This window comes from Tachyglossus aculeatus, unplaced genomic scaffold (genome assembly GCF_015852505.1).
Source record: "Tachyglossus aculeatus isolate mTacAcu1 unplaced genomic scaffold, mTacAcu1.pri SUPER_34, whole genome shotgun sequence".
NCBI classification, from domain to species: domain Eukaryota; kingdom Metazoa; phylum Chordata; class Mammalia; order Monotremata; family Tachyglossidae; genus Tachyglossus; species Tachyglossus aculeatus.
The window spans coordinates 2131105-2157792 of NW_024044839.1; the positions used below are offsets into that span (position 1 = coordinate 2131105).

The 26688-nt window shown below is 48.2% G+C and overlaps 1 protein-coding gene across 1 annotated transcript; it reads left to right on the forward strand.

Annotated features, from left to right (window-relative positions):
* Window positions 1-26463, forward strand: TMC8 (transmembrane channel like 8). The gene is made up of 14 exons (XM_038742124.1): window positions 1-143; window positions 3806-3954; window positions 5898-6047; window positions 7130-7191; window positions 7416-7552; window positions 8800-8947; window positions 9151-9491; window positions 10407-10530; window positions 13177-13274; window positions 14928-15111; window positions 15921-16051; window positions 17227-17385; window positions 17721-17799; window positions 26105-26463. The coding sequence occupies exons 1-14, from the start codon at window positions 1-3 to the stop codon at window positions 26402-26404; spliced, it is 2205 nt and encodes a 734-aa protein (XP_038598052.1). The 3' UTR covers window positions 26405-26463.
* The last annotated feature ends 225 nt before the right edge of the window (window positions 26464-26688 follow it).

A 26688-nucleotide genomic window follows, 5' to 3' on the forward strand; every position in this document is an offset into this window, starting at 1 on the left:
ATGGCCGCCCCCCTGAAGAGGTGGAAGGACTCCCAGGAGGATGTGAACGAGGAGCTGTGGGAGGAAGAGCTGGAGAGGCTGCGCAAAACCCAGGGCCCACTGAGGGAGCTACCCTACTCCATGATGGACAAGCGGCACATCAGGTGGCAAGTCGCCCTTCCGGCGGGGCACTGAGGTGGGGGGCTCTGATGGGTGGGGGAGAGAAGCCCCCCTGTAGACTCTAAGATAGTGATGGGTTGGGTCTGTGTCGGTTTATTGTTATATTGTACTCTCCCGAGCGTTCAGTACAGTGCTCTGCATCATCATCATCATCATCAATCGTATTTGTTGAGCGCTTACTATGTGCAGAGCACTGTACTAAGCGCTTGGGAAGTACAAATTGGCAACATATAGAGACAGTCCCTACCCAACAGTGGGCTCACAGTCTAAAAGGGGGAGACAGAGAACAAAACCAAACATACTAACAAAATAAAATAGAATAGGTATGTAGAAATAAATTAAATAAATAAATAGAGTAAAAAAATATGTACAAACATATATACATGTATACAGGTGCTGTGGGGAAGGGAGGGAGGTAAGATGGGGGGATGGAGAGGGGGACGAGGGGGAGAGGAAGGAAGGGGCTCAGTCTGGGAAGGCCTCCTGGAAGAGGTGAGCTCTCAGCAGGGCCTCTGCATACAGTAGGTGCTCAATAAATACAAATGAATGAAAGTATGGCAGGAGTGGGGGGCGTTGGGGGGCTCTGGAGGGTGGGGGAGAGAAGAGCAGGAGGGGTGGGAGCACTGGAGGAGGGAGAAAAGAGCAGGAGGGATAAGAGCACTAAGGGAGAAAAGAGCAGGAGAGGCAGAAGCAACGAGGGAGGGAGAGAATCTCTCCATCAGTGGTATTTATTGTGCTCTTACTGTGTGCAGAGTACTGCGCTAAACACTTGGGCGAGTTTAACGGGAGAAAAACAACATGGGAAGCACAGCGATCATGTGTAACAATAGCACTTGTTAAGCGCTTACTATGTGCCAAGCACTGTCACTGGGGTGTCACTTAGACTGTGAGCCCACTGTTGGGTAGGGACTGTCTCTATATATTGCCAATTTGCACTTCCCAAGCGCTTAGTACAGTGCTCTGCACATAGTAAGCGCTCAATAAATACGATTGATGATGATGATAAGATACAAGTTAATCAGGTTGGACACAGAGCCTGTTCCTCATGGAGCGCACAGTCTTAATCCCCATTTTACAGATGAGGCAACAGGCCCAGAGAAGTGAAGTGCCTTGCCCAACACCCGAGTGCCTTGCCCAATCGCTCTATTTATTTATTTATTACTCTATTTATTTATTTATTTTACTTGCACATATTTATTCTACTTATTTTATTTTGTTAATATGTTTTGTTTTGTCCTCTGTCTCCCCCTTCTAGACTGTGAGCCCGCTGTTGGGTAGGGACCGTCTCTAGATGTTGCCAACTTGGGCTTCCCTAGCGCTTAGTATGTATCTATCTGTAATTTGTTGTTTTATCTACCTGTATTAATGTCTGTCTCCCCATCTAGACCGTGAGCTCGTTGTTGGGTAGGGACCGTCTCTCTATGTTGCCAACTTGGACTTCCCCAGCGCTTAGTCCAGTGCTCCGCACACAGTAAGCGCTCAATAAATACGATTGAATGAATGACTCCCCACAGCACATATGTATCTATCCGTATCTATCCGTAATTTGTTGTTTTATCTACTTGTATTAATGTCTGTCTCCCCCTCTAGACCGTGAACTCATTGTTGGGTAGGGACCAACTTGTACTTCCCAAGCGCTTAGTCCAGTGCTCCGCACACAGTAAGCGCTCAATAAATACGATTGAATGAATGACTCCCCACAGCACATATGTATCTATCTGTCATTTGTTGTTTTATCTACTTGTATTAATGTCTGTCTCCCCCTCTAGACCGTGAGCTCATTGTTGTACTTGGGACCTTGTACTTCCCAAGTGCTTAGTACAGTGTTCCGCACACAGTAAGCGCTCAATAAATATGATTGAATGAATGAATAAATACGACTGAATGGATGAATACCACACAGCAGACCTGTGGTGGAGCCGGGATTCGACCCCAGGTCCTTTGACCCTCAGGCCTGTGCTCTTTCCGCTAGGCCACATTGCTTCCCATGTTGTTTTTCTCCCGTTAAACTCGCCCAAGTGTTTAGCGCAGTACTCTGCACACAGTAAGAGCCCAATAAATACCACAATGGAGAGATTCTCTCCCTCCCTCATTGCTTCTGCCTCTCCTGCTCTTCTTCCTTAGTGCTCTTATCCCTCCTGCTCTTTTCTCCCTCCCCCAGTGCTTGACACAGAGTAAGCGCTTAATAAATACCATTATTATTATTATTATTAGACTGACTGGTGCCATGGGGATGAAGACGGTGAGCCCCACGTGGGACCACCTGATGACCTTGTATCTCCCCCAGCGCTTAGAACAGTGCTTGGCACATAGCAAGCGCTTAATAAATACCATTATTATTATTATTAGACTGACTGGTGCCATGGGGATGAAGACGGTGAGCCCCACGTGGGACCACCTGATGACCTTGTATCTCCCCCAGCGCTTAGAACAGTGCTTGGCACATAGTAAGCGCTTAATAAATACCATTATTATTATTATTATTATTATTATTATTAGACTGACTGGTGCCATGGGGATGAAGATGGTGAGCCCCATGTGGGACCACCACGTGGTCTTTTAGACTGTGAGCCCACTGTTGGGTAGGGACTGTCTCTATATGTTGCCAACTTGTACTTCCCGAGCGCTTAGTACAGTGCTCTGCACACAGTAAGCGCTCAATAAATACGATTGATGATGATGATGACCACCTGATGACCTTGTATCTCCCCCAGCGCTTAGAACAGTGCTTGGCACATAGGAAGCGCTTAATAAATACCATTATTATTATTATTATTATTAGACTGGCGCAATGGGGATGAAGACGGTGAGCCCCACATGGGACCACCTGATGACCTTGTATCTCCCCCAGAGCTTAGAACAGTGCTTGGCACATAGGAAGTGCTTAATAAGCACCATTATTATTATTATTAGTATTAGATTGACTGGTGCCATGGGGATGAAGACGGTGAGCCCCATGTGGGGCCACCTGATGACCTTGTATCTCCCCCAGCGCTTAGACCAGTGCTTGGCACATAGGAAGCACTTAATAAATACCATTATTATTATTATTATTATTATTAGACTGGTGCCATGGGGATGAAGACTGTGAGCACCACGTGGGACCACCTGATGACCTTGTATCTCCCCCAGCGCTTAGAACAGTGCTTGGCACATAGGAAGCGCTTAATAAATACCATTATTATTATTATTATTAGACTGGTGCCATGGGGATGAAGACTGTGAGCCCCACGTGGGACCACCTGATGACCTTGTATCTCCCCCAGCGCTTAGAACAGTGCTTGGCACATAGGAAGCACTTAATAAATACCATTACTATTATTATTATTATTATTAGACTGGTGCTATGGGGATCATGACAGTGAGCCCCACGTGGGACCACCTGATGACCTTGTATCTCCCCCAGCCCTTAGAACAGTGCTTGGCACATAGTAAGTGCTTAATAAATACCATTATTATTATTATTATTATTATTATTAGACTGACTGGTGCCATGGGGATGAAGACGGTGAGCCCCACGTGGGACCGCCTGATGACCTTGCATCTCCCCCAGAGCTTACAACAGTGCTTGGCACATAGGAAGCGCTTAATAAATAACGTTATTATTATTATTAGACTGACCGGTGCCCCCCACCCCTGCCCCTAGGCAACTGAGGAAGCCTGAAGAGGCCCGGGCGGCCTGCTGGGAGGCCTGGTGGCGGAGGCAGCGGCGGGTTCGACGGAGACTCCACGACTCGGCCCGGCGGGTCCGGGCCAGCTGCAGCCTGTGGGAAGGGTCTCTGTACGAGATCGGAGGTAGGGGCTGCGGGACCCCCGACCCCCCAAGGCCCCACTTCCGTGGATCCTCCGGGAACTATTACTCTATTTTATTTGTACATTTTTATTCTATTGATTTTATTTTGTAAATATGTTTTGTTGTCTGTCTCCCCCTTCTAGACTGTGAGCACGCTGTTGGGTAGGGACCCTCTCTAGATGTTGCCAACTTGGACTTCCCAAGCGCTTAGTCCAGTGCTCTGCACTCAGTAAGTGCTCAATAAGTACGATTGAATGAATGAACTGTGCGGAAAACACCGCCCACCACCCCTAGGCCTTCCCCTTGCAGTTGCTTCTTCTGTTTTTATTTCTTCCCCTCCACGGGGAAGGAGCCGTGTGCTGCAGGAGACGGGGTGCTCCTGGCATCCCCCCCCGGCATAGCGGAAAAGCGGGGAGGTGGTCACGGAGCAATGAGATTCACGTGCTCCTGGCCTCCCCTCAATTATCCCAAATATTCCTGGGTTCACCTCCCCAGGGGTTTCCATTTCTTAGGAAAAATCTTTGCGACTCTGTGACCGGTGCAAAAATCAGGGTAAAGTAATAATAATAATAATGGCATTTATTAAGCACTTTCTATGTGCAACGCACCGTTCTAAGCGCTGGGGAGGTTACAAGGTGATCAGGTTGTCCCACGGGGGGCTCACAGTCTTAATCCCCATTTTCCAGATAAGGGAACTGAGGCCCAGAGAAGTGAAGTGACCTGCCTAAAGTCACACAGCTGACAATTGGCGGAGCCAGGATTTGAACCCATGACCTCTGACTCCAAAGCCCGGGCTCTTTCCACTGAGCCACGCTGCTTCCCTCTCTGGTATTTATTGAGCGCTTCTTGTGTGTAGAGCACTGTACTAAGCACTTGGGATATGGCTTAGTGGCAAGAACGTGGCACTGGGAGTCAGAGGTCATGGGCTCTAATCCCAGCTCCGCCACATGTCAGCTGTGTGGCTAGCCACTTCACTTCTGTATGCCTCAGTTGCCTCGTCTGTAAAATGGGGATAAAGACAGGAGCCCCACGTGGGACAACCTGACTACCTTGGGTCTACTCCAAGGTACTCCACGCTGCTAACAAAGAAGCAGCGTGGCTCAGTGGAAAGAGCCCGGGCTTGGGAGTCAGAGGTCGTGGGTTCAAATCCCGGCTCTGCCACTTGTCAGCTGAGTGACCTTGGGCAAGTCACTTCACTTCTCTGGGCCTCAGCTCCCTCATCTGGAAAATGGGGATGAAGACTGGGAGCCCCCCGTGGGACAACCTGATCAGCTTGTATCCTCCCCCGCGCTTAGAACAGTGCTTTGCACATAGTAAGCGCTTAATAAATGCCATCAGTAGTAGTAGAACAGTGCTTTGCACATAGTAAGTGCTTAACAAATGCCATTATTATTATTATTATTATTATTATTATTATTATTATTATTATTATTATTATTATTCCTCCAGTCCTTGGCACACAGTAAGCCCTTTAACAAATACCATCATTATTACTATAACACATTCCCTGCCCACAGTGAGCAGGGGACCTCTAACTCCAGTCATATCGGACCCTCCCAAGTGCTTAGTACAGCGTTGTGCACACAGTAAGCGCTCAATCAACACCACTGATGGAGCGACCCAACTGACCTCTCCCCCGCCGGTGGACCCCGGCTCCGGAATCGTTCCCCTCTCCACCCCCGCCCCACCTCTCTGTCGACGGCTCTTTTAGACTGTGAGCCCACCTTTTAATCAATCAATCAATCAATCGTATTTATTGAGCGCTTACTATGTGCAGAGCACTGTACTAAGCGCTTGGGAAGTACAAATTGGCATCACAATTTAGACTGTGAGCCCACTGTTGGGTAGGGACCGTCTCTCTATGTTGCCAACTTGGACTTCCCAAGCGCTTAGTCCGGTGCTCTGCACACAGTAAGCGCTCAATCAATACGATTGATGATGGCAGGGCTCTTCGGCACGGGAATCCAGTCCTATTTCACCTTCCTCCGCTTCCTGCTGAACCTCAACCTGCTGAGCTTCCTCCTGACCATCGCCACCACGCTACTGCCCCTCGTCTGGCTCCAGCCGCTGGACCGAGGCCCCCCACCCGTTACAAGTAAGGCGAAGTGCATCATTTAGTGGGTGGGAACCGGCCCAGAATCAATCAGTTCATCCCAAGCGCTTAGTGCAGTGCTCTGCACACAATAAGCGCTCAATACGATTGAATGAATGAATGAATGAGGCCCTAAAGACTAGGCCTAGAACTACCTGTATATATGTTTGGACATATTTATCACTCTATTTATTTATTTTACTTGTACATATCTATTCTATTTATTTTATTTTGTTAGTATCTTTGGTTTTGTTCCCTGTCTCCCCCCTTTTAGACTGTGAGCCCGCTGTTGGGTAGGGACTGTCTCTAGATGTTCCCAACTTGGACTTCCCAAGCGCTTAGTACAGTGCTCTGCACCCAGTAAGCGCTCAGTAAATACGATTGATGATGATGATGATGATATTGTATTCTATTTATTCTATTCTATAGAAGTCCTGTATTCTATTTATTTTGTTAATATGTTTTGTTTTGTTGTCTGCCTCCCCCTTCCAGACTGAGCCTGCTGTTGGGTAGGGACCGTCTCTATATGTTGCCAACTTGGACTTCCCAAGCGCTTAGTCCAGTGCTCTGCACACAGTAAGCGCTCAATAAGTACGATTGAATGAATGAATGAGGCCCTAAAGACTAGGCCTAGGACTACCTATATATATGTATTTAGGTACATATATATTACTCTATTTATTTTACTTGTACATATTTATTCCATTTGTTTGATTATGTTAGTATGTTATGTTTTGTTGTCTGTCTCCCCCTTCTAGACTGTGAACCCGCCGCTGGGTAGGGACCGTCTCTAGATGTTGCCAACTTGTACTTCCCAAGCGCTTAGTACAGTGCTCTGCACACAGTAAGCGCTCAATAAATACGATTGAATGAATGGATATGTACAAGTAAAATAAATAAATAAATAGTTCAGTGCCTGGCACATAGTAAGTGCTTAACAAATGCCACAATTACTATTATTCTTAGTGGCAGTAGTAAGCGCTCAATAAACACAACTGATTGATTGATTGGGGGGTGGGCTCATGGGAATCGGTGACCAAACCAGGTGCCTGCTCAGCTCAGCGTGTTTCCCCGCTCCCTCCCAGATCCAAAGTGTCTCAACTCCAGCCAGAATCATCCTTCCCAGGGGGATATTTTCTCCAGCAGCGTGAGTCTACACTTGGGGGAATCCTGGGCCGCCCAGGGTCAGGGCTGGGGGACCCCCGGTCCGTAGGCTGGAGGGCAGAGGTGGGGTCAACTGGGCCAAGGTTGCCAGGACTAAGGGAGCCCAGGGTGGCAGGGCAGCAGGGCTGGGATGACCTGGGGCTGAGGGCACCCCAGGAGTGAAAGAAGGGGTAAGCCCACACGCTCCCTGTCCCCTGGGCTGGCCAGGCCTTCCAGAACACCTGCCTTTTTTACGGCTGGTACAAAGCGGGACCAGAGAGCAGCTCCAGCTACAGTGTGCGGCTGGCCTACCTCCTCGGGCCTCTGGCCGGACTCCTCCTCTGCTTCGGCTGGACACTGAACCGGTGAGAGGGCGGCTGGACGGCTGGACAGGCGGACGGCCCGAGGGAGGGACGGAGGGCCAGCCGGGAGGGGGTCTGGGCAGGGAGAGGAGGCGGAGGAGGAGGGAAGAGAGAGAGGAGACAGGGAGGAGGAGAGGGATTGGAAGGGGGTGAGGGAGAGGAAGGAGGGGATGAGGAGGGAAGTGAGGAGGGGGTGAGGCAGAGAGAAGGAGGACAGGAGGTCTGGGCAGGGGAAGGAGAGGGAGAAAAGAGAGGAGGAGGAGGAGGGAAGAGAGAGAAGGAGACGGAGGAGGAAGGGTGGGAAGGGATGAGGCAGAGGAAGGAGAGGGAGAAAAGAGAGGCGGAGGGAAGAGAGAGAAGGAGGACAGGAGGTCTGGGCAGGGGAAGGAGAGGGAGAAAAGAGAGGAGGAGGAGGAGGGAAGAGAGAGAAGGAGACGGAGGAGGAAGGGTGGGAAGGGATGAGGCAGAGGAAGGAGAGGGAGAAAAGAGAGGCGGAGGGAAGAGAGAGAAGGAGATGGAGGAGGAAGAGGAGTGGAAAGGGGTGAGGCAGAGGAAGGAGAGGGAGAAAAGAGAGGAGGAGGAGGAGGGAAGAGAGAGAAGGAGACAGGGAGGAGGAGGAGGATTGGAAGAGGGTGAGGCAGAAGAAGAGGAAGGAGGGGAAAGATGAAAAGGGAAGTAAATTGAGGAAGGGATGAGGCAGAGGGAGAGGACGGAAGGAGAGAGAGTGGGAGAGGCAGAGGGAGGAGGGCAGAAGAGAAGGAAAGGGAGGACGGAAGTGAGGAGGAGGAAAGGAGAGGGAGTGGGAGGGAAGGAAGGAGGGGAAGGGGAGAGGCAGAGGGAGGGGAGGGAAGATTAGGAAAGTGAAGAGGGGTGAGGCAGAGGGAGGAGGACAGAAGAGAAGGAAAGGGAGGAGGGAAGTGAGAAGGGAAGGAGAGGGATTAGAGGGGGTGGGAGAGAGGGGGAGGGAAGGAAAGGGAGGGGGTGAGGCTGGAGAAGGAGGAGGAGGGATGAGAGGGAAGACAAGGAGTGGGAAGGAGTGAAGGGGAGGAAGGGCTGAGGCAGAGGAAGGAAAGGGAAGAGGAGAGAGGAGAAGGAAAGAGAGGCGAAGGGAGGAAGGGGAAGGAGAGGGAGTAAAGGGACGGGAACGGTGAGGCAGAGTGGACAGGGGAAGTCTCACAAGATGGGAGTGGGAGGGTGTGGGGCAGGTAGGGCTCGAACCCCGAGCGGCATCCCCTGGCCTTCCCCTGCAGCATGGTGCGAGGGCTTCTGGGAAAGCAGCTGCCCAGCCAGAAATACAGGCCCCTGCTCAGCGCTAAGGTGTTCGACGCCTGGGACTTCTGCATCCACAGCAGGGCCGCCGCCAACATCAAACAGCGCGTCATCAGCAACGAGTTCAAGGTGCCGGGCGCGGGAAGTGGGGCGGCCAACTCAGCGGACCCGGCCGGCGGGGTGGTCCCTCAGGTTGGGGGTTAGAGGGTGATGGCAGCGGGGAGGGGCAGCCCATTTGGCCGAGCTGCCCCCATCTCTGGCCTGTGCTCCCGGCCCCTGACCGTGCCCCTCTCCCTGCCCGCCTCGCTGGCCCTGCCCCTTGGCCCCTCCAGCTGGAGCTGAGAGAGGAGCTCCGCTACCAGCAGATGCAACAGCAGACGCGGAAACAGAAGGCTCGGCAGTTTCTGTCCTACCTGTGGCCCAATGTGGTCATCGGGGCCCTGGTGGCCTTGGCCATCTTTCTCATCTACTGGGCTACCAAGGCCTCCCAGGACAGCAGGCAGGAGGACCTGTGCTCCCTTCAAAAGATCCATTCTGTACGCTGTGTGCTACTCCAGTACCTGCCCCCCGGAGTCATCGCACTGGTCAACTTCCTGGGACCTCTGGTTTTCCCAGTCCTGGTCCGGAAGGTGGACTGTTCTCCCAACACTGAGATCAACCTCACCCTCATCTGGTCAGTGCCTTCCGGGGATGGAGCCGTCCGATCCTGTCCCTCCTCAACCGGGCATCCTGTGGGTCCCCCGTCCCTGTCGTGGGGAGCCCGACCGGGTCGCGGAGGGGCAACCTGGGGGTGGTGAGGTCAAGGGTCACAGGCAAGGGGCAAGCTGGGATCTGGATGCCCATGTTTTTCATTCATTCATTCATTCATTCAATCGTATTTATTGAGCGCTCACTGTGTGCGGAGCAGTGTACTAAGCTCTTGGGAAGTCCAAGTTGGCAACATCTAGAGCCCAACAGTGGGCTCACAGTCTAGAAGGTGCGACGGAGCACTCGGCAGGCAGCCGGTGTTGCCAATTTGGGCTTCCCAAGCGCTTAGTCCAGTGCTCCGCACACAGTAAGCGCTCAGTAAATGCGACTGAATGAATGACTCCCCACAGCACATATGTATCTATCTGTATCTATCTGTAATTTATTGTTTTATCTACTTGTATTAACGTCTGTCTCCCCCTCTAGACTGTGAGCTTGTTGTTGGGCAGGGACCGCCTCTATATGTTTCCAACTTGTACTTCCCAAGCGCTTAGTACAGTGCTCCGCACACAGTAAGCGCTCAATAAATGCGATTGAATGAATGACTCCCCACAGCACATATGTATCTATCTGTATCTATCTGTAATTTATTGTTTTATCTACTTGTATTAATGTCTGTCTCCCCCTCTAGACTGTGAGCTTGCTGTTGGGTAGGGACCGCCTCTATATGTTTCCAACTTGTACTTCCCAAGCGCTTAGTCCAGTGCTCCGCACACAGTAAGCGCTCAACAAATACGACTGAATGAATGTTCCTCGTCCCCCCCGCCCGAGGTGGGGGGAGCGGGGGTCCCCCGCTTCGCGCCCAGCGAGTCCTGAGCCCGGTCTGCGCTCGGGTTGGCAGGTTTGTGGTACTGAAACTCTCCAGCCTGGGCATGTTCTTCTTCTCAATGGGGCAGACGGTCCTGTGCGTCGGACAGACTAACCGCTCCAAATGCGAGCCCTGCGGCTACAATGACCATTACCAGGTGACGGGGGACTCCGGGGGGGCGGGGTCCCCTCCCCTGCCCCTTTGAGAAGCAGCGAGGCCTAGTGGATAGACCACAGGCCCGGGAGTCAGGTGGACCTGGGTTCTAATCTCCTAGTCTGCTGTGTGACCTGGGGCAAGACACTTCACTTCTCTGGGCCTCAGTGACCTCATCTATAAAATGGGGATGAAGACTGTGAGCTCCACGTGGGACAGGGACTGTGTCCAACCCGTGTCCAACCTGGTATCTACCCAAGTGCTTAGAATAGTGCTTGGCACATAGTAAGCGCTTAACAGATACCATAATTATCATGAAAATTATCATTATTATTTCAAACCCATTACAAGCGCCCTGAAGGGAGGGACAGCATGACTTAATAATAGCAATAATAATCATCATCATCATCAATCGTATTTATTGAGCCCTTACTGTGTGCAGAGCACTGTACTGAGCGCTTGGGAAGTCCAAGTTGGCAACATATAGAGACAGTCCCTACCCAACAGTGGGCTCACAGTCTAAAAGGGGGAGACAGAGAACAAAACCAAACATACTAACAAAATAAAATAAATAGAATAGATATGTACAAGTAAAATAAATAAATAGAGTTACAAATATGTACAAACATATATACATATATACAGGTGCAGAGGGGAAGGGAAGGAGGTAAGATGGGGGGATGGAGAGGGGGACGAGGGGGAGAGGAAGGAAGGGGTATTTGTATTTGTTAATTTGTTAAGCGCTTATTGTGTGTCAATCACTGTACTAAGTGCTGGGGTGGAGACAAGATGATTAGGTCGGACACAGTCCCTGTCCCACGGGGAGCTCGAAGTCTATGTGGGAGGATGTTTGGGCATTGAACCCCCATTTTCCAGATGAGGAAATTGAGGTCCAGAGAAGCAAAGTGACACAGCAGGCAAGGGGCAGAACTGAGATTTAGAACCCAGGTCTTCCAGCTCCCAGACCCAGGCTCTTTCCACTAGGCCACCCTTCCTCTCCTGCTGGGCGACCACCCCAGCTCTGAGCCGATTAAGCAGTAGTGTCGATTGAGCCTTTACTCTGTGCATTTTTTCTACAAAAACGTTCAGTCCATGTTTCCCCACTCCTCAAGAACCCCCAGGGGTGGCCTATCCACTTGCGTATGAAACAGAAACTCCTTTTAAAGCATCCCATCTCTCTCCTTGCCCCCTTCTTCCGTACCTGCTTTTCTACTGAAGCCCAGCCTCCTCACTGAAACCTCCATCGCATCTGTCTCGCCGCTGACCTCTCGCCCACATCCTGCCTCTGGTCTATAACTCCCTTCCTCTTCACCTCCGATCGGACAGTCACTCTCCCCACCTTCAAAGCCAAGTTCAAAGCCCACCTCCTCCAAGAGACCTTCCCTGACTACGCCCTCATTTCCTCTTTTCCCACACCCTTCTGCGTCAGCTTTGCGTTTGGGTTTGCACCCTTTATTCACCCCTCCCTCAGCCCCACAGTACTTAAGTCCATATTTATTTATTTTACTTGTACATATCTATTCTATTTATTTTATTTTGTTAGTATGTTTGGTTTTGTTCTCTGTCTCCCCCTTTTAGACTGTGAGCCCACTGTTGGGTAGGGACTGTCTCTAGATGTTGCCAACTTGGACTTCCCAAGCGCTTAGTCCAGTGCTCTGCACACAGTAAGTGCTCAATAAATACGATTGATGATGATACCCATTGATTCTTTATTTATATTAGGACCTGTCTCCCCTTCTAGACCCTTTGTTATAGCGTGCTCTCCCCAGTGCTCAGTACAGCGTTCTGCACACAGTAATCGCGCTATAAATAGGATTGAGAGGCAAGAATGAGGCCCAGGGAGTAGGTTGACTTGAAAGGAATGAGGAGTGCAAGCTGGGATGGAGTGGGAGAAGAGAGTGGTCTTGGTTTCTGATCAAGGAATCAGGAGCCAGAGGGAGGGCCCCGTTCCAGGTGGGATGAAGGAGCGGGGGTCAATCAATCAATCAATCAATCAATCGTATTTATTGAGCGCTTACTATGTGCAGAGCACTGTACTAAGCGCTTGGGAAGTACAAATTGGCAACACATAGAGACAGTCCCTACCCAACAGTGGGCTCACAGTCTAAAAGGGGGAGACAGAGAACAGAACCAAACATACCGACAAAATAAAATAAATAGGATAGAAATGTACAAGTAAAATAAATAAATAAATAAATAAACAGAGTAATAAATATGTACAACCATATATACATATATACAGGTGCTGTGGGGAAGGGAAGGAGGTAAGATGGGGGGATGGAGGGGGGACGAGGGGGAGAGGAGGGAGTCCAGGAAGGTGTTGGGGAGGGGGACGGGTACGGTGGACCAGCGGCACGGAGAAGGAGGAAATCAATCAATCAATCAATCAATTGTATTTATTGAGCACTTACTATGTGCAGAGCACTGTACTAAGCGCTTGGGAAGTACAAATTGGCATCACATAGAGACAGTCCCTACCCAACAGTGGGCTCACAGTCTAAAAGGGGGAGACAGAGAACAGAACCAAACATACCAACAAAATAAAATAAGTAGGCTAGAAATGTACAAGTAAAATAAATAAATAAATAAATAAATAAATAGAGTAATAAGTAGGAAATGACCGGCCTTTCCCGCCTCTGCCCACTCGTAGTGCTGGGAGAATGCCATAGGGCAGGAGATGTACAAGCTGTGTGTCTTCAACTTCCTCCTCACCGTTGCTTTCACCTTCCTGGTCAGCTTACCCCGGAGGTGAGTCCAGCGGGTCGGGGGAAGGGTGGGACGGGTTGGGGAGGACCCCTCAAGGAGCCAGAGAGGGCAGGGAAGGCGGGAGGCAGTGTGAGTGCTCACACGTGAGACCTCACGTGTCGACACACGCGGGGGTTTCCGTAGGTCGGTCCGTCAATTGAGTGAAAAGCGGCGTGGCTTAGTGAGCTCTAATCCCGGCTCCGCCACGTGTCTGCTGTGTGACCCTGGGCAAGTCAATCAATCAATCAATCAGTCGTATTTAGTGAGCGCTTACTATGTGCAGAGCACTGTACTAAGCGCTTGGGAAGTACAAATTGGCAACATATAGAGACAGTCCCTACCCAACAGTGGGCTCACAGTCTAAAAGTCACTTCACTTCTCTGGGCTTCAGTTACCTCACCTGTCAAATGGAGATTAAGAATGAGAGTCCCGTGTCGGGGAGGGACCACCTACTCCAGGAGGCCTTCCCAGACTGAGCCCCTTCCTTCCTCTCCCCCTCATCCCCCTCTCCATCCCTCCCATCTTACCTCCTTCCCCTCCCCACAGCACCTGTATATATGTATATATGGTTGTACATATTTATTACTCTATTTATTTTACTTGTACATATCTATTCTATTTATTTTATTCTGTTAGTATGTTTGGTTTTGTTCTCTGCCTCCCCCTTTCAGACTGTGAGCCCACTGTTGGGTAGGGACTGTCTCTATATGCTGCCAATTTGTACTTCCCAAGCACTTAGTACAGTGCTCTGCACACAGGAAGCGCTCAATAAATACGATTGATGATGATGATGATTTACTTGTATCTACCCCAGAGCTTAGAACAATAGTTAGTGCTGAACGAGAACCATAATTATTATTATTTATTGAGTGCTTGCTGTAAGCAGAGAACGGGATTAAGCGCTGGGGAGAGTACCATACAATAATTAACTGATACATTCCCTGCCCATAACAAGCTTACAGTCTAGAGGGGGTTAGGTTTGATTGTAAATCTCCAGATGGGAGGGGGCTCTCCAGTTTCTAAGCCCACAGAGGCCTGAATCCTTGCAGGGGGCGGGGGGGCCCCCAATCAATCAATCAATCGTATTTATTGAGCGCTTACTATGTGCAGAGCACTGTACTGAGCGCTTGGGAAGTACAAATTGGCAACACATAGAGACAGTCCCTACCCAACAGCGGGCTCACAGTCTGAAAGGGGGAGACAGAGAACAAAACCAAACATACTAACAAAATAAAATAAATAGAATAGATATGTACAAGTAAAAAAAATAAAATAATAAATAGAGTAATAAATACGTACAAACATATATACATATATACAGGTGCTGTGGGGAAGGGAAGGAGGTAAGATGGGGATGGAGAGGGGGACGAGGGGGAGAGGAAGGAAGGGGCTCAGTCTGGGAATTTGTACTTCCCAAGCGCTTAGTCCAGTGCTCTGCACACAGTAAGCGCTCAATCAATACGATTGATGATGATGATGATGATGATGATGGGAAGGCCTCTTGGAGGAGGTGAGCTCTCAGCAGGGCCTTGAAGGGAGGAAGAGAGCTAGCTTGGCGGATGGGCAGAGGGAGGGCACAAATTAATTGGGTTGGGCACAGCAATCTTGGACCATTTGTCCCTGAAGTGAGTGCCGGCCCCTCCCGTCACCCTCTAGGCTACTGGTGGAGCGCTTCTCTGGGCCACCGTGGGTCTGGCTGGGCCGGGAAGAGTTCACAGTGTCCAAGAATGTCCTGGATCTCGTGGCTGGGCAGACCATCACCTGGATGGGACTCTTCTACGGCCCTCTGCTCCCGCTGCTGAACGGCGCCTTCCTCTTCCTCACCTTCTACATCAAAAAGGTCAGGGGGCAGAGTCACTGAGGAGGAAGCGGGTGGGTTGGACGGGGAAGAAGGGGCCAGCGGTTGGGCCTCCTACGGACTGAACGGGGTTGGGAGGTGGTTAAAAAAAAAAAATCAACCCTATTTAGTGAGCGTGCAGTCTGTGCAAAACACCGTACTAAGCGCTTGGGAGAATCATCATCAATCGTATTTATTGAGCGCTTACTGTGTGCAGAGCACTGTACTAAGCGCTTGGGAAGTACACATTGGCGACATATAGAGACAGTCCCTACCCAACAGCGGGCTCACAGTCTAAAAATGAATGAAATATAACAGAGTTGGTAGGCACGGCCCCTGCCCGCAAGGAGCTTACGGTCTAGCAGCGTGGAGAAGCACGCGTGGAGAAGCAGCGTGGCTCAGTGGGAAGAGCCCGGGCTTTGGAGTCGGAGGTCACGGGTTCAAATCCCGGCTCCGCCAACTGTCGGCTGGGTGACCTTGGGCAAGTCACTTCCCTTCTCTGGGCCTCAGTTACCTCAACTGTAAAATGGGGATTAAAATTGTGTGAGCCCCCTGTGGGACAATCTGATCACCTTGTATCCTCCCCAGCGCTTAGAACAGTGCTTTGCACATAGTAAGCGCTTAATAAATGCCATTATTATTATTATTATTATTATCTAGCGAGAGAGACAGACGTGAGTATAAATGGATAAATGACGGATACGGACATACGTGCTGGGGGGCTGAGGGAGGGGGGTGAGGAGGGAGCGAATCCAAGGGAATAGAGGGCTGTGGATGATTTCATCCTCTCCTCCTCTCTTTTCCCACCCCAGTACAACCTCCTCTGGAACTGCAGAGCTCCGGAACGCCATATCCAAGCCTCCCGTTCCACCTCTTTCTTCCAACTCGTTCTCCTGCTGGGCCTCTTTCTGGCCATCATGCCCCTGGGATATGTGGTCAGCAGGTGAGGAGGGCCTATTTCCCGGAGACACTCATCATCATCATCATCAATCGTATTTATTGAGCGCTTACTATGTGCAGAGCACTGTACTAAGCACTTGGGAAGTACAAATTGGCAACATATAGAGACGGTCCCTACCCAACAGCGGGCTCACAGTCTAAAACTCTCACATCATTATCATTATCACATCATTATCATCAGTGGTATTTGTTGAGCGCTTACTCTGTGCAGAGCACTCGACTAAGCACTTGGGAGAGGACGGTCCAACAGGGTGATCGAACAGTCGATCGGTCTTACTTAACCGGTCCCGGTGCCCTGAGACAGAGGAATGAATTTAGAGGGGACTAAGATGGGGTGCTTGGTGTGGGGAGGAATATTTCATAGAATAATAATAATAATAATGGCATTTATTAAGCGCTTACTATGTGCAAAGCCCTGTTCTAAGCGCTGGGGAGGTTACAAGGTGACCAGGTTGTCCCACAGGGGGCTCACAGTCATAATAATAATCATCATCAATCGTATTTATTGAGCGCTTACTATGTGCAGAGCACTGTACTAAGCGCTTGGGAAGTACAGATTGGCAACATAATAATATAATATAACATCATAATAATAATGATGGCATTTATTAAGCGCTTACTCTGTGCAAAGCACTGTTCTAAGCGCTGGGGAGGTTACAAGGTGATCAGGTTGTCCCACGGGGGGCTCACAGTCTTCATCCCCATTTTACAGGTGAGGTAACTGAGGCACAGAGAAGTGAAGTGACTTGCGCAAAGTCACACAGCTGACAATTGGCGGAGCCGGGATTTGAACCCACGACCCCTGACTCCAAAGCCCGGGCTCTTTCCACTGAGCCACGCTGCTTCTCCCCAAACTGCGCTATCTGTTAAGCGCCGAGGGAGATTCAAGGCCATCAGGGCGGAAGTGGTCCCCTACTGGTCTAAGAGGGAGAGGGGACAGATAGATCATCCCCATTTTACAGAGGAGGAAACTGAGGCCCAGGGAAACCACTACTGGTCTAAGAGGGAGAGGGGACAGATAGATCATCCCCATTTTACAGAGGAGGAAACTGAGGCCCAGGGAAGGGAAGTGACTTGCCTGAGGTCCCCCCGGCAGGGGAGAGGGAAAGGTGGGAGAAGGGAAGCTTCGAGGTGCCCTGACCCCTGTGCCCCCTGTAGCGTGCCCTCCTCCCGAGCCTGCGGCCTCTTCGCCAACTACTCAGCTCCGTGGAAGGTGGTTCCCGAGGCAGTGGAGACCCGTCTCCCCGTCGAAGCCCAGCGCGTCCTGAACTATGTGGGCTCCAATGCCTTCTGCTACCCCTTCCTCATCCTGCTCAGGTGCCGCCCCGGGGGGTTTCGGGGCCCGGCCGAGGGCAGAGGTGCCCAAAGGCAGCGCGGGGGACACCAGGCAGAGGCGGGGCACTTCATCATCATCATCAATCGTATTTATTGAGCGCTTACTGGTACTACTTGTCCCCATGCCCTTCCAGGGGCAGCCCATCCCAGCCTGGCAGCAAGGGACGGGGACAGAAGGCCCCGGGGGACTGGGGACAGTCTGTCAGTAAAGGCCTCGGATGCCAATGCTGCGCAAATTGGCATCCGAGGCCGGCTTGGTGTGGTGGGAGGTGGGCAGAGCAGGAGTTGGGATCTGACCTAGTTTTTCCTCTCCGCAGCCTCGCCCTGACCGTGGGAATCTCCCAATCCAGGGCCAACACTCGGGCCATTCAAACACTCCAGAAGCAACTGGTGTGGGTGAGTGAAACTGAGCCCCAGACTGAGCCCCTTCCTTCCTCTCCCCCTCGCCCCCCTCTCCATCCCCCCCCATCTTACCTCCTCCCCTTCCCCACAGCACCTGTAGAGATGTATATACGTTTGTACAGATTTATTACTCTATTTATTTATTTATTTAACTTGTACATATCTATTCTATTGATTTTATTTTGTTAGTATGTTTGGTTTTGTTCTCTGTCTCCCCCTTTTAGACTGGGAGCCCACTGGTGGGTAGGGACTGTCTCTAGATGTTGCCAATTTGGACTTCCCAAGCGCTTAGTACGGTGCTCTGCACATAGTAAGCGCTCAATAAATACGATTGATGATGATGATGATGATGAAACGGGGGTGGGGGAGCAGAAGGGGGTAGTAATGAGCGTCGCGGTGGTATTTGTTAAGCGCTCGTTAGATGCCAAGCTCTGCGCCAAGCGCTGGGGTAGACACAAGACGGGCAGATCCCCAGCAGCGGGTTCACAGTCTAGAAGTGTATATTCTATTACCTGTATATTCTATTACTTGTATATATGTTTGCATATATTTATTACTCTATTTATTTATTTATTTATTTATTTTACTTGTACATATATCTGTTCTATTTATTTTACTTGTACATATCTATTCTATTTATTTTATTTTGTTAGTATGTTTGGGTTTGTTTTCTGTCTCCCCCTTTTAGACTGTGAATAATAATAATAATAATAATAATAATAATAATGGCATTTGTTAAGCGCTTACTATGTGCAGAGCACTGTTCTAAGCGCTGGGGAGGATACAATGTGATCAAGTTGTCCCATGTGGGGCTCACAGTCTTAATCCCCATTTTTACAGATGAGGTAACTGAGGCTCAGAGAAGTTAAGTGACTTGCCCAAGGTCACCCAGCAGACTTGTGGTGGAGCCGGGATTCGAACCCATGACCTCTGACTCCAAAGCCCGGGCTCTTTCCACTGAGCCACGCTGCTTCAACCCGCTGTTGGGTAGGGACTGTCTCTAGATGTTGCCAACTTGGACTTCCCAAGCGCTTAGTCCGGTGCTCTGCACACAGTAAGCGCTCAATAAATATGATGATGATCGGACCCACCTGGGGATCACTCTCCGAGTGATGAGACTCTCCGGACGTCTGATCCCCATTTTACAGAAGAGGGAACTGAGGCCCCGAGGAGATAAGTGACTGACCCAAGGTCGCGTGGCAGGGGGGCGGCGGAGCCGGTATTAGAACCCAGATCTTCTGATGCCCAAATCTTGTTCTTTTTCCACTGCAAGGGAGGGGTTGGGGTTGGGGCTTCTATGCTTAACCAGCATCATCAATGGTATTATTCATTCATTCATTCATTCAATCGTATTTATTGAGCACTTACTGTGTGCAGAGCACTGTACTAAGCGCTTCGGAAGTATTAGAGAAGCAGCGTGGCTCAGTGGAAAGAGCCCGGGCTTTGGAGTCAGAAGTCATGGGTTCGAATCCCAGCTCCACCACATCTGCTGTGTGACCTTGGGCAAGTCACAACTTCTCTGAGCCTCAGTTACCTCATTTGTAAAATGGGGATTAAGACTGTGAGCCCCCCGTGGGCCAACCTGATCCCCTTGTATCCCCCCCAGTGCTTAGAACAGTGCTTTGCACATAGTAAGCGCTTAACAAATGCCATCATCATTATTATTATTATTTATGGAGTGCTTGCTGGGCGCAGCACAGTGTACTAAGCACTTGGAAGAGAGTTGGTAGACGTGTTCCCTGCCCACAACGAGCTTACGGTTATACGTTGGCAACTTGTACTTCCCAAGCGCTTAGTCCAGTGCTCTGCACACAGTAAGCGCTCAATAAATACGATTGATTGATTGATTACAGTCTAGAAGGTGGAGACGGGCTTTAGTGTAAATAAATGATTTATAACCACAATAATGACAGTGTTCGTTGAGCCCTTACTATGTGCCAAGCACTGTTGTAGTATTTATAATACCAATCAGCTGCCCCCTCCCCACTTCCTCACAAAGTCCCTGTTTCTTCCCTCCTCAAGAACCTCTTGCCCATCCACCTCCACATTCATTCATTCATTCATTCATTCAATCGTATTTATTGAGTGCTTACTGTGTGCAGAGCACCAAACTAAGCGCTTGGGAAGTCCAAGTTGGCAACATATAGAGCCGGTCCCTACCCAACGGCGGGCTCACAGTCTAGAAGGGGGAGACAGACAACCAAACCAAACATATTAACAAAATAAAATAAATAGAATACATATTCATTCATTCAATCGTATTTATTGAGCGCTTCCACATCAAACAGAAACTCCCTATTAAACGCTTTCAAGCGTTTAATCACCTTGTCCCCTTCCACCTCACCTCGCTGCTCTCCTGCTACAAAGCAGCCCACATACTTGGCTCCTCTGATGCCAACCTACTCACTGTAGCGCAGTCTGGTCTACCTTGCCGCCTGCCTCTCACCCATACCATGCCTCTGGCCTGAAATGCCCTCAATCAATCAATCAATCAATCAAACGTATTTATTGAGCGCTTACTGTGTGCAGAGCACTGGACTAAGCGCTTGGGAAGTCCAAGTTGGCAACACATAGAGACGGTCCCTACCCACCAGTGGGCTCACAGTCTAAAAGGGGGAGACAGAGAACAAAACCAAACATACTAACAAAATAAAATAAATGGAATAGATATGTACAAGTAAAATAAATCATCACCATCATCATCAGTCGTATTTATTGAGCGCTTACTGTGTGCAGAGCAGTGGACTAAGCGCTTGGGAAGTACAAGTTGGCAACCTATAGAGACGGTCCCTACCCAACAGTGGGCTCACAGTCTAAAAGGGGGAGACGGAGAACAAAACCAAACATACTAACAAAATAAAATAAATAGAATAGATATGTACAAGTAAAAGAAATCATCACCATCATCATCAATCGTATTTATTGAGCGCTTACTGTGTGCAGAGCACTGGACTAAGCGCTTGGGAAGTCCAAGTTGGCAACATATAGAGACAGTCCCTACCCACCAGTGGGCTCACAGTCTAAAAGGGGGAGACAGAGAACAAAACCAAACATACTAACAAAATAAAATAAATGGAATAGATATGTACAAGTAAAATAAATCATCATCATCATCATCATCATCATCATCATCAATCGTATTTATTGAGCGCTTACTGTGTGCAGAGCACTGGACTAAGCGCTTGGGAAGTCCAAGTTGGCAACATATAGAGACAGTCCCTACCCACCAGTGGGCTCACAGTCTAAAAGGGGGAGATAGAGAACAAAACCAAACATACTAACAAAATAAAATAAATGGAATAGATATGTACAAGTAAAATAAATAAATAGAGTAATAAATATGTACAAACATATATACAGGTGCTGTGGGGAAGGGAAGGAGGTAAGATGAGGGGGATGGAGAGGGGGACGTGGGGGAGAGGAAGGAAGGGGCTGAGTGTGGGAAGGCCTCCTGGAGGAGGTGAGCTCTCAGTAGGGCCTTGAAGGGAGGAAGAGAGCGAGCCTTACTGAAGGCCCGTCTCCTCCAAGAGTCCTTCCCCGACTAAGCGCCCCTTTCCTCTTCTCCCACCCCCTGGTGTGTTGCCCTTACGCTTGGATTTGCATCCTTTATTCGCCCCCTGTCACCCTCCCAGCACTTCCGTCCATCGCCGTCATTATTTTTATTAATGTCCTATAGACCATAAACTCACTGTGGGCAGGGAAGGTGAGCCCTCTAGACTGTGATCCCAATGTTGGGTAGGGACCGTCTCTATAAGTTGCCACCTTGTATTTCCCAAGCGCTCCATCCCCCCCCGCCTTACCTCCTTCCCCTCCCCACAGCACCTGTATATATGTTTATACGTATTTATTACTCTATTTTATTTGTACATATTTATTCTATTTATTTCATTTTGTTAATATGTTTTGTTTTGTTCTCTGTGTCCCCCTTCTACAGTGCTCTGCACACAGTAAGCGCTCCATCCCCCCCCCCGCCTTACCTCCTTCCCCTCCCCACAGCACCTGTATATATGTATATGTGTTTGTACGTATTTATAACTCTTATTTGTACATATTTATTCTATTTATTTTATTTTGTTAATATGTTTTGTTTTGTTCTCTGTCTCCCCCTTCTACAGTGCTCTGCACACAGTAAGCGCTCCATCCCACCCCCCACGCCTTACCTCCTTCCCCTCCCCACAGCACCTGTATATATGTATATGTGTTTGTACGGATTTATTACTCTATTTTATTTGTACATATTTATTCTATGTATTTTCTTTTGTTAATATGTTTTGTTTTGTTCTCTGTCTCCCCTTTCTACAGTACTCTGCACACAGTAAGCGCTCCATCCCCCCCACCTTACCTCCTTCCCCTCCCCACAGCACCTGTATATATGTATATTTGTTTGTACGGATTTATTACTCTTATTTGTACATATTTATTATATTTATTTTATTTTGTTAATATGTTTTGTTTTGTTCTCTGTCTCCCCCTTCTACAGTGTTCTGCACACAGTAAGCGCTCCATCCCACCCACCTTACCTCCTTCCCCTCCCCACAGCACCTGTATATATGTATACGTGTTTGTACGGATTTATTACTCTATTTATTTTACTTGTACATATCTATTCTATTTATTTTATTTTGTTTATATGTTTTGTTTTGTTCTCTGTCTCCCCCTTCTACAGTGTTCTGCGCACAGTAAGCGCTCCATCCCCCCCCCCCCCCGCCTTACCTCCTTCCCCTCCCTACAGCACCTGTATATATGTATATGTGTTTGTACGGATTTATTACTCTATTTTATTTGTACAGATTTATTCTATTTATTTTATTTTGTTAATATGTTTTGTTTTGTTCTCTGTCTCCCCCTTCTACAGTGCTCTGCACACAGTAACCGCTCCATCCCCCCCACCTTACCTCCTTCCGCTCCTTACAGCACCTGTATATATATATGTATATGTGATTGTACGGATTTATAACTCTTATTTGTACATATTTATTCTATTTATTTTATTTTGTTAATATGTTTTGTTCTCTGTCCCCCTTCTACAGTGTTCTGCACACAGTAAGCGCTCCATCCCCACCGCCTTACCTCCTTCCCCTCCCGACAGCACCTGCATATATGTATATGTGTTTGTACGGATTTATTACTCTATTTTATTTGTACATATGTATTCTATTTATTTTATTTTGTTAATATATTTTGTTTTGTTCTCTGTCTCCCCTTTCTACAGTGCTCTGTACACAGTAAGCGCTCCATCCCCCCGCCTTACCTCCTTCCCCTCCCCACAGCACCTGTATATATGTATATGTGTTTGTACGGATTTATTACTCTATTTATTTGTACATATTTATTCTATTTTATTTTGTTAATATGTTTTGTTTTGTTCTCTGTCCCCCCTTCTAGACTGTGAGCCCGCTGTTGGGTAGAGACCGTCTCTGTATGTTGCCAACTTGTACTTCCCAAGTGCTTAGTACAGTGTTCTGCACACAGTAAGCGCTCCATCCCCCTGCCTTACCTCCTTCCCCTCCCCACAGCACTTGTATATATGTATATATATTTGTACGTATTTATTACTTTATTTATTTTATTTGTACATATCTATTCTACTTATTTTATTTTGTTAATATGTTTTGTTTTGTTGTCTGTCTCCCCATTCTAGACTGTGAGCCCGCTGTTAGGTAGGGACCATCTCTATATGTTGCCAACTTGTACTTCCTAAGCGCTTAGTACAGTGCTCTGCACACAGTAAGTGCTTAATAAATACGATTGAATGAATATATGTTTGTATGTATTTATTACTCTATTTTATTTGTACATATTTATTCTATTTATTTTATTTTGTTAATATGTTTTGTTTTGTTGTCTGTCTCCCCGTTCTAGACTGTGAGCCCACTGTTGGGTAGGGACCATCTCTTTTTGTTGCCAACTTGAACTTCCCAAACGCTTAGTACAGTGCTCTGCACACAGTAAGCGCTCAATAAATACGATTGAATGAATGAATGAGTGAATGAATGAATGTGTCCACCATCTATTGTATTTTTATATTGTCCTCCCCCAAGCACTTAGTACAGTGCTCTGCAAGCAGTAAGAGCTCAATAAATGTTACTGATTGATTGGTACCTTCCTCCCTTCCCCAACCCTACTGTGAGCTCACCTCCTCCAGGAGGCCTTCCCAGACTGAGCCCCCTCTTTCGTCTTCCCCTCCTCCCCCTCTCCATCCCCCCCGCCTTACCTTCTTCCCCTCCCCACAGCACCTGTATATATGTATCTATGTTTGTACGGATTTATTACTCTATTTACTTATTTATTTTATTTGTACATATTTATTCTATTTATTTTATTTTGTTAATATGTTTTGTTTTGTTGTCTGTTTCCCCCTTCTAGACTGTGAGCCCGCTGTTGGGTAGGGACTGTCTCTATATGTTGCCAACTTGGATTTCCCAAGGGCTTAGTCCAGTGCTCTGCCCACAGTAAGCGCTCAGTAAATACAATTGAATGAATATATGTTTGTATGTATTTATTACTCTATTTGTTTATTTTATTTGTACATATCTATTCTATTTATTTTATTTTGTTAATATGTTTTGCTTTGTTGTCTGTCTCCCCCTTCTAGACTGTGAGCCCGCTGTTGGGTAGGGAACCGTCTCTATAGGTTGCCAACTTGGACTTCCCAAGGGCTTAGTCCAGTGCTCTGCCCACAGTAAGCTCTCAGTAAATACGATTGAATGAATATATGTTTGTATGTATTTATTACTCTATTTATTTATTTATTTTATTTGTACATATCTATTCTATTTTATTTTGTTAATATGTTTTGTTTTGTTATCTGTCTCCCCCTTCTAGACTGTGAGCCCGTTGTTGGGTAGGGAACCGTCTCTATATGTTGCCAACTTGGACTTCCCAAGGGCTTAGTCCAGTGCTCTGCCCACAGTAAGCGCTCAGTAAATACGATTGAATGAATATATGTTTGTATGTATTTATTACTCTATTTATTTTATTTGTACATATCTAGTCTATTTATTTTATTTTGTTAATATGTTTTGCTTTGTTCTCTGTCTCCCCCTTCTAGACTGTGAGCCCGCTGTTGGGTAGGGAACCGTCTCTCTGTGTTGCCAACTTGGACTTCCCAAGGGCTTAGTCCAGTGCTCTGCCCACAGTAAGCGCTCAATAAATACGACTGAGTGAATGAATGAATGAATGCGTCCACCATCTATTGTATTTTTAGATTGTCCTCCCCCAAGCGCTTAGTACAGTGCTCTGCAAGCAGTAAGAGCTCAATAAATACGATTGAGTGAATGAATGAATGAATGCGTCCACCATCTATTGTATTTTTGGATTGTCCTCCCCCAAGCGCTTAGTACAGTGCTCTGCAAGTAATAAGAGCTCAATAAATACGATTGAATGAATGAATGAATGAATGTGTCCACCATCTATTGTATTTTTAGATTGTCCTCCCCCAAGCGCTTAGTACAGTGCTCTGCAAGCAGTAAGAGCTCAATAAATACAATTGAATGAATGAATGAATGAATGAATGAATGTGTCCACCATCTATTGTATTTTTAGATTGTCCTCCCCCAAGCGCTTAGTACAGTGCTCTGCAAGCAGTAAGAGCTCAATAAATACGATTGAGTGAATGAATGAATGAATGCGTCCACCATCTATTGTATTTTTAGATTGTCCTCCCCCAAGCGCTTAGTACAGTGCTCTGCAAGCAGTAAGAGCTCAATAAATACGATTGAATGAATGAATGAATGTGTCCACCATCTATTGTATTTTTAGATTGTCCTCCCCCAAGCGCTTAGTACAGTGCTCTGCAAGCAGTAAAAGCTCAATAAATACGATTGAATGAATGAATGAATGAATGAATGTGTCCACCATCTATTGTATTTTTGGATTGTCCTCCCCCAAGCGCTTAGTACAGTGCTCTGCAAGCAGTAAGAGCTCAATAAATACAATTGAATGAATGAATGAATGAATGAATGAATGTGTCCACCATCTATTGTATTTTTGGATTGTCCTCCCCCAAGCGCTTAGTACAGTGCTCTGCAAGCAGTAAGAGCTCAATCAATGTGACTGATTGATTGGTACCTTCCTCCCTTCCTAAACTGTGAGCCCACTGTTTTTAGACTGTGAGCCCACTGTTGGGTAGGGACTGTCTCTCTATGTTGCCAACTTGTACTTCCCAAGCGCTTAGTACAGTGCTCTGCACACAGTAAGCGCTCAATAGATACGACTGATGATGAGCGCATCCTTCTTCTGTCCCCTCTTCTTTTAACTCTTCCCTTTCCCCCTCCCCTTGTCCCCTCTGTCCCCGCAGCAAGTACGTGAGAAGTGGCATCTCGTGGGCGACCTGAACCGACTGCTGGAGGCGGCGGGAGGGCCGGAATCCCCTCTCACCCACCGCCCTCGACGAGGATCCTTCTGTCCCGGCTTTCCCTGTCCGGGATCTCCAGGCCCGCGCTCCCCGAGGCCTGGATCTTCCCGACTCCTCTCTTCCAAACTGCTGTCCTCCTCCCCTGCGCTCTTCCCCTGCCCTGAATCCTTGCCAATGCCCCTGTCCCCCCAGTCCCAATTCCCCTTTCCCAGCTCCCCAGAACCAGGAATCTCACAGCGGTGACCATCCCAAGATGGGTTGAGAGTAGTAGTAATAATAATAATAATGAAGAATTTGCGGTATTTGTTCAGCTCTATGTGCCAGGTACTGTACTAAGCGCGGGGGTGGAATACAAGCAAATCGGGTTGGACACAGTCCCTGTCCCAAATGGGATTCACAATCTCAATCCCCATTTTACTCAATCCCCCGGAGAAGCAGCGTGGCTCAGTGGAAAGAGCCCAGGCTTTGGAGTCAGAGGTCATGGGTTCAAACCCCGGCTCCGCCGCTTAGCTGGGTGACTTTGGGCA

What these genes read in the sequence shown, in the direction of transcription:
- TMC8 (XM_038742124.1), top strand. Translation starts at nt 1, where the DNA reads ATGGCCGCCCCCCTGAAGAGGTGGAAGGACTCCCAGGAGGATGTGAAC. An exon ending in AGGCCCCCCACCCGTTACAA is followed by an intron (nt 6,048 to 7,129) that starts GTAAGGCGAAGT and finishes GCTCCCTCCCAG; the next exon opens with ATCCAAAGTGTCTCAACTCC. An exon ending in ATCAACCTCACCCTCATCTG is followed by an intron (nt 9,492 to 10,406) that starts GTCAGTGCCTTC and finishes TCGGGTTGGCAG; the next exon opens with GTTTGTGGTACTGAAACTCT.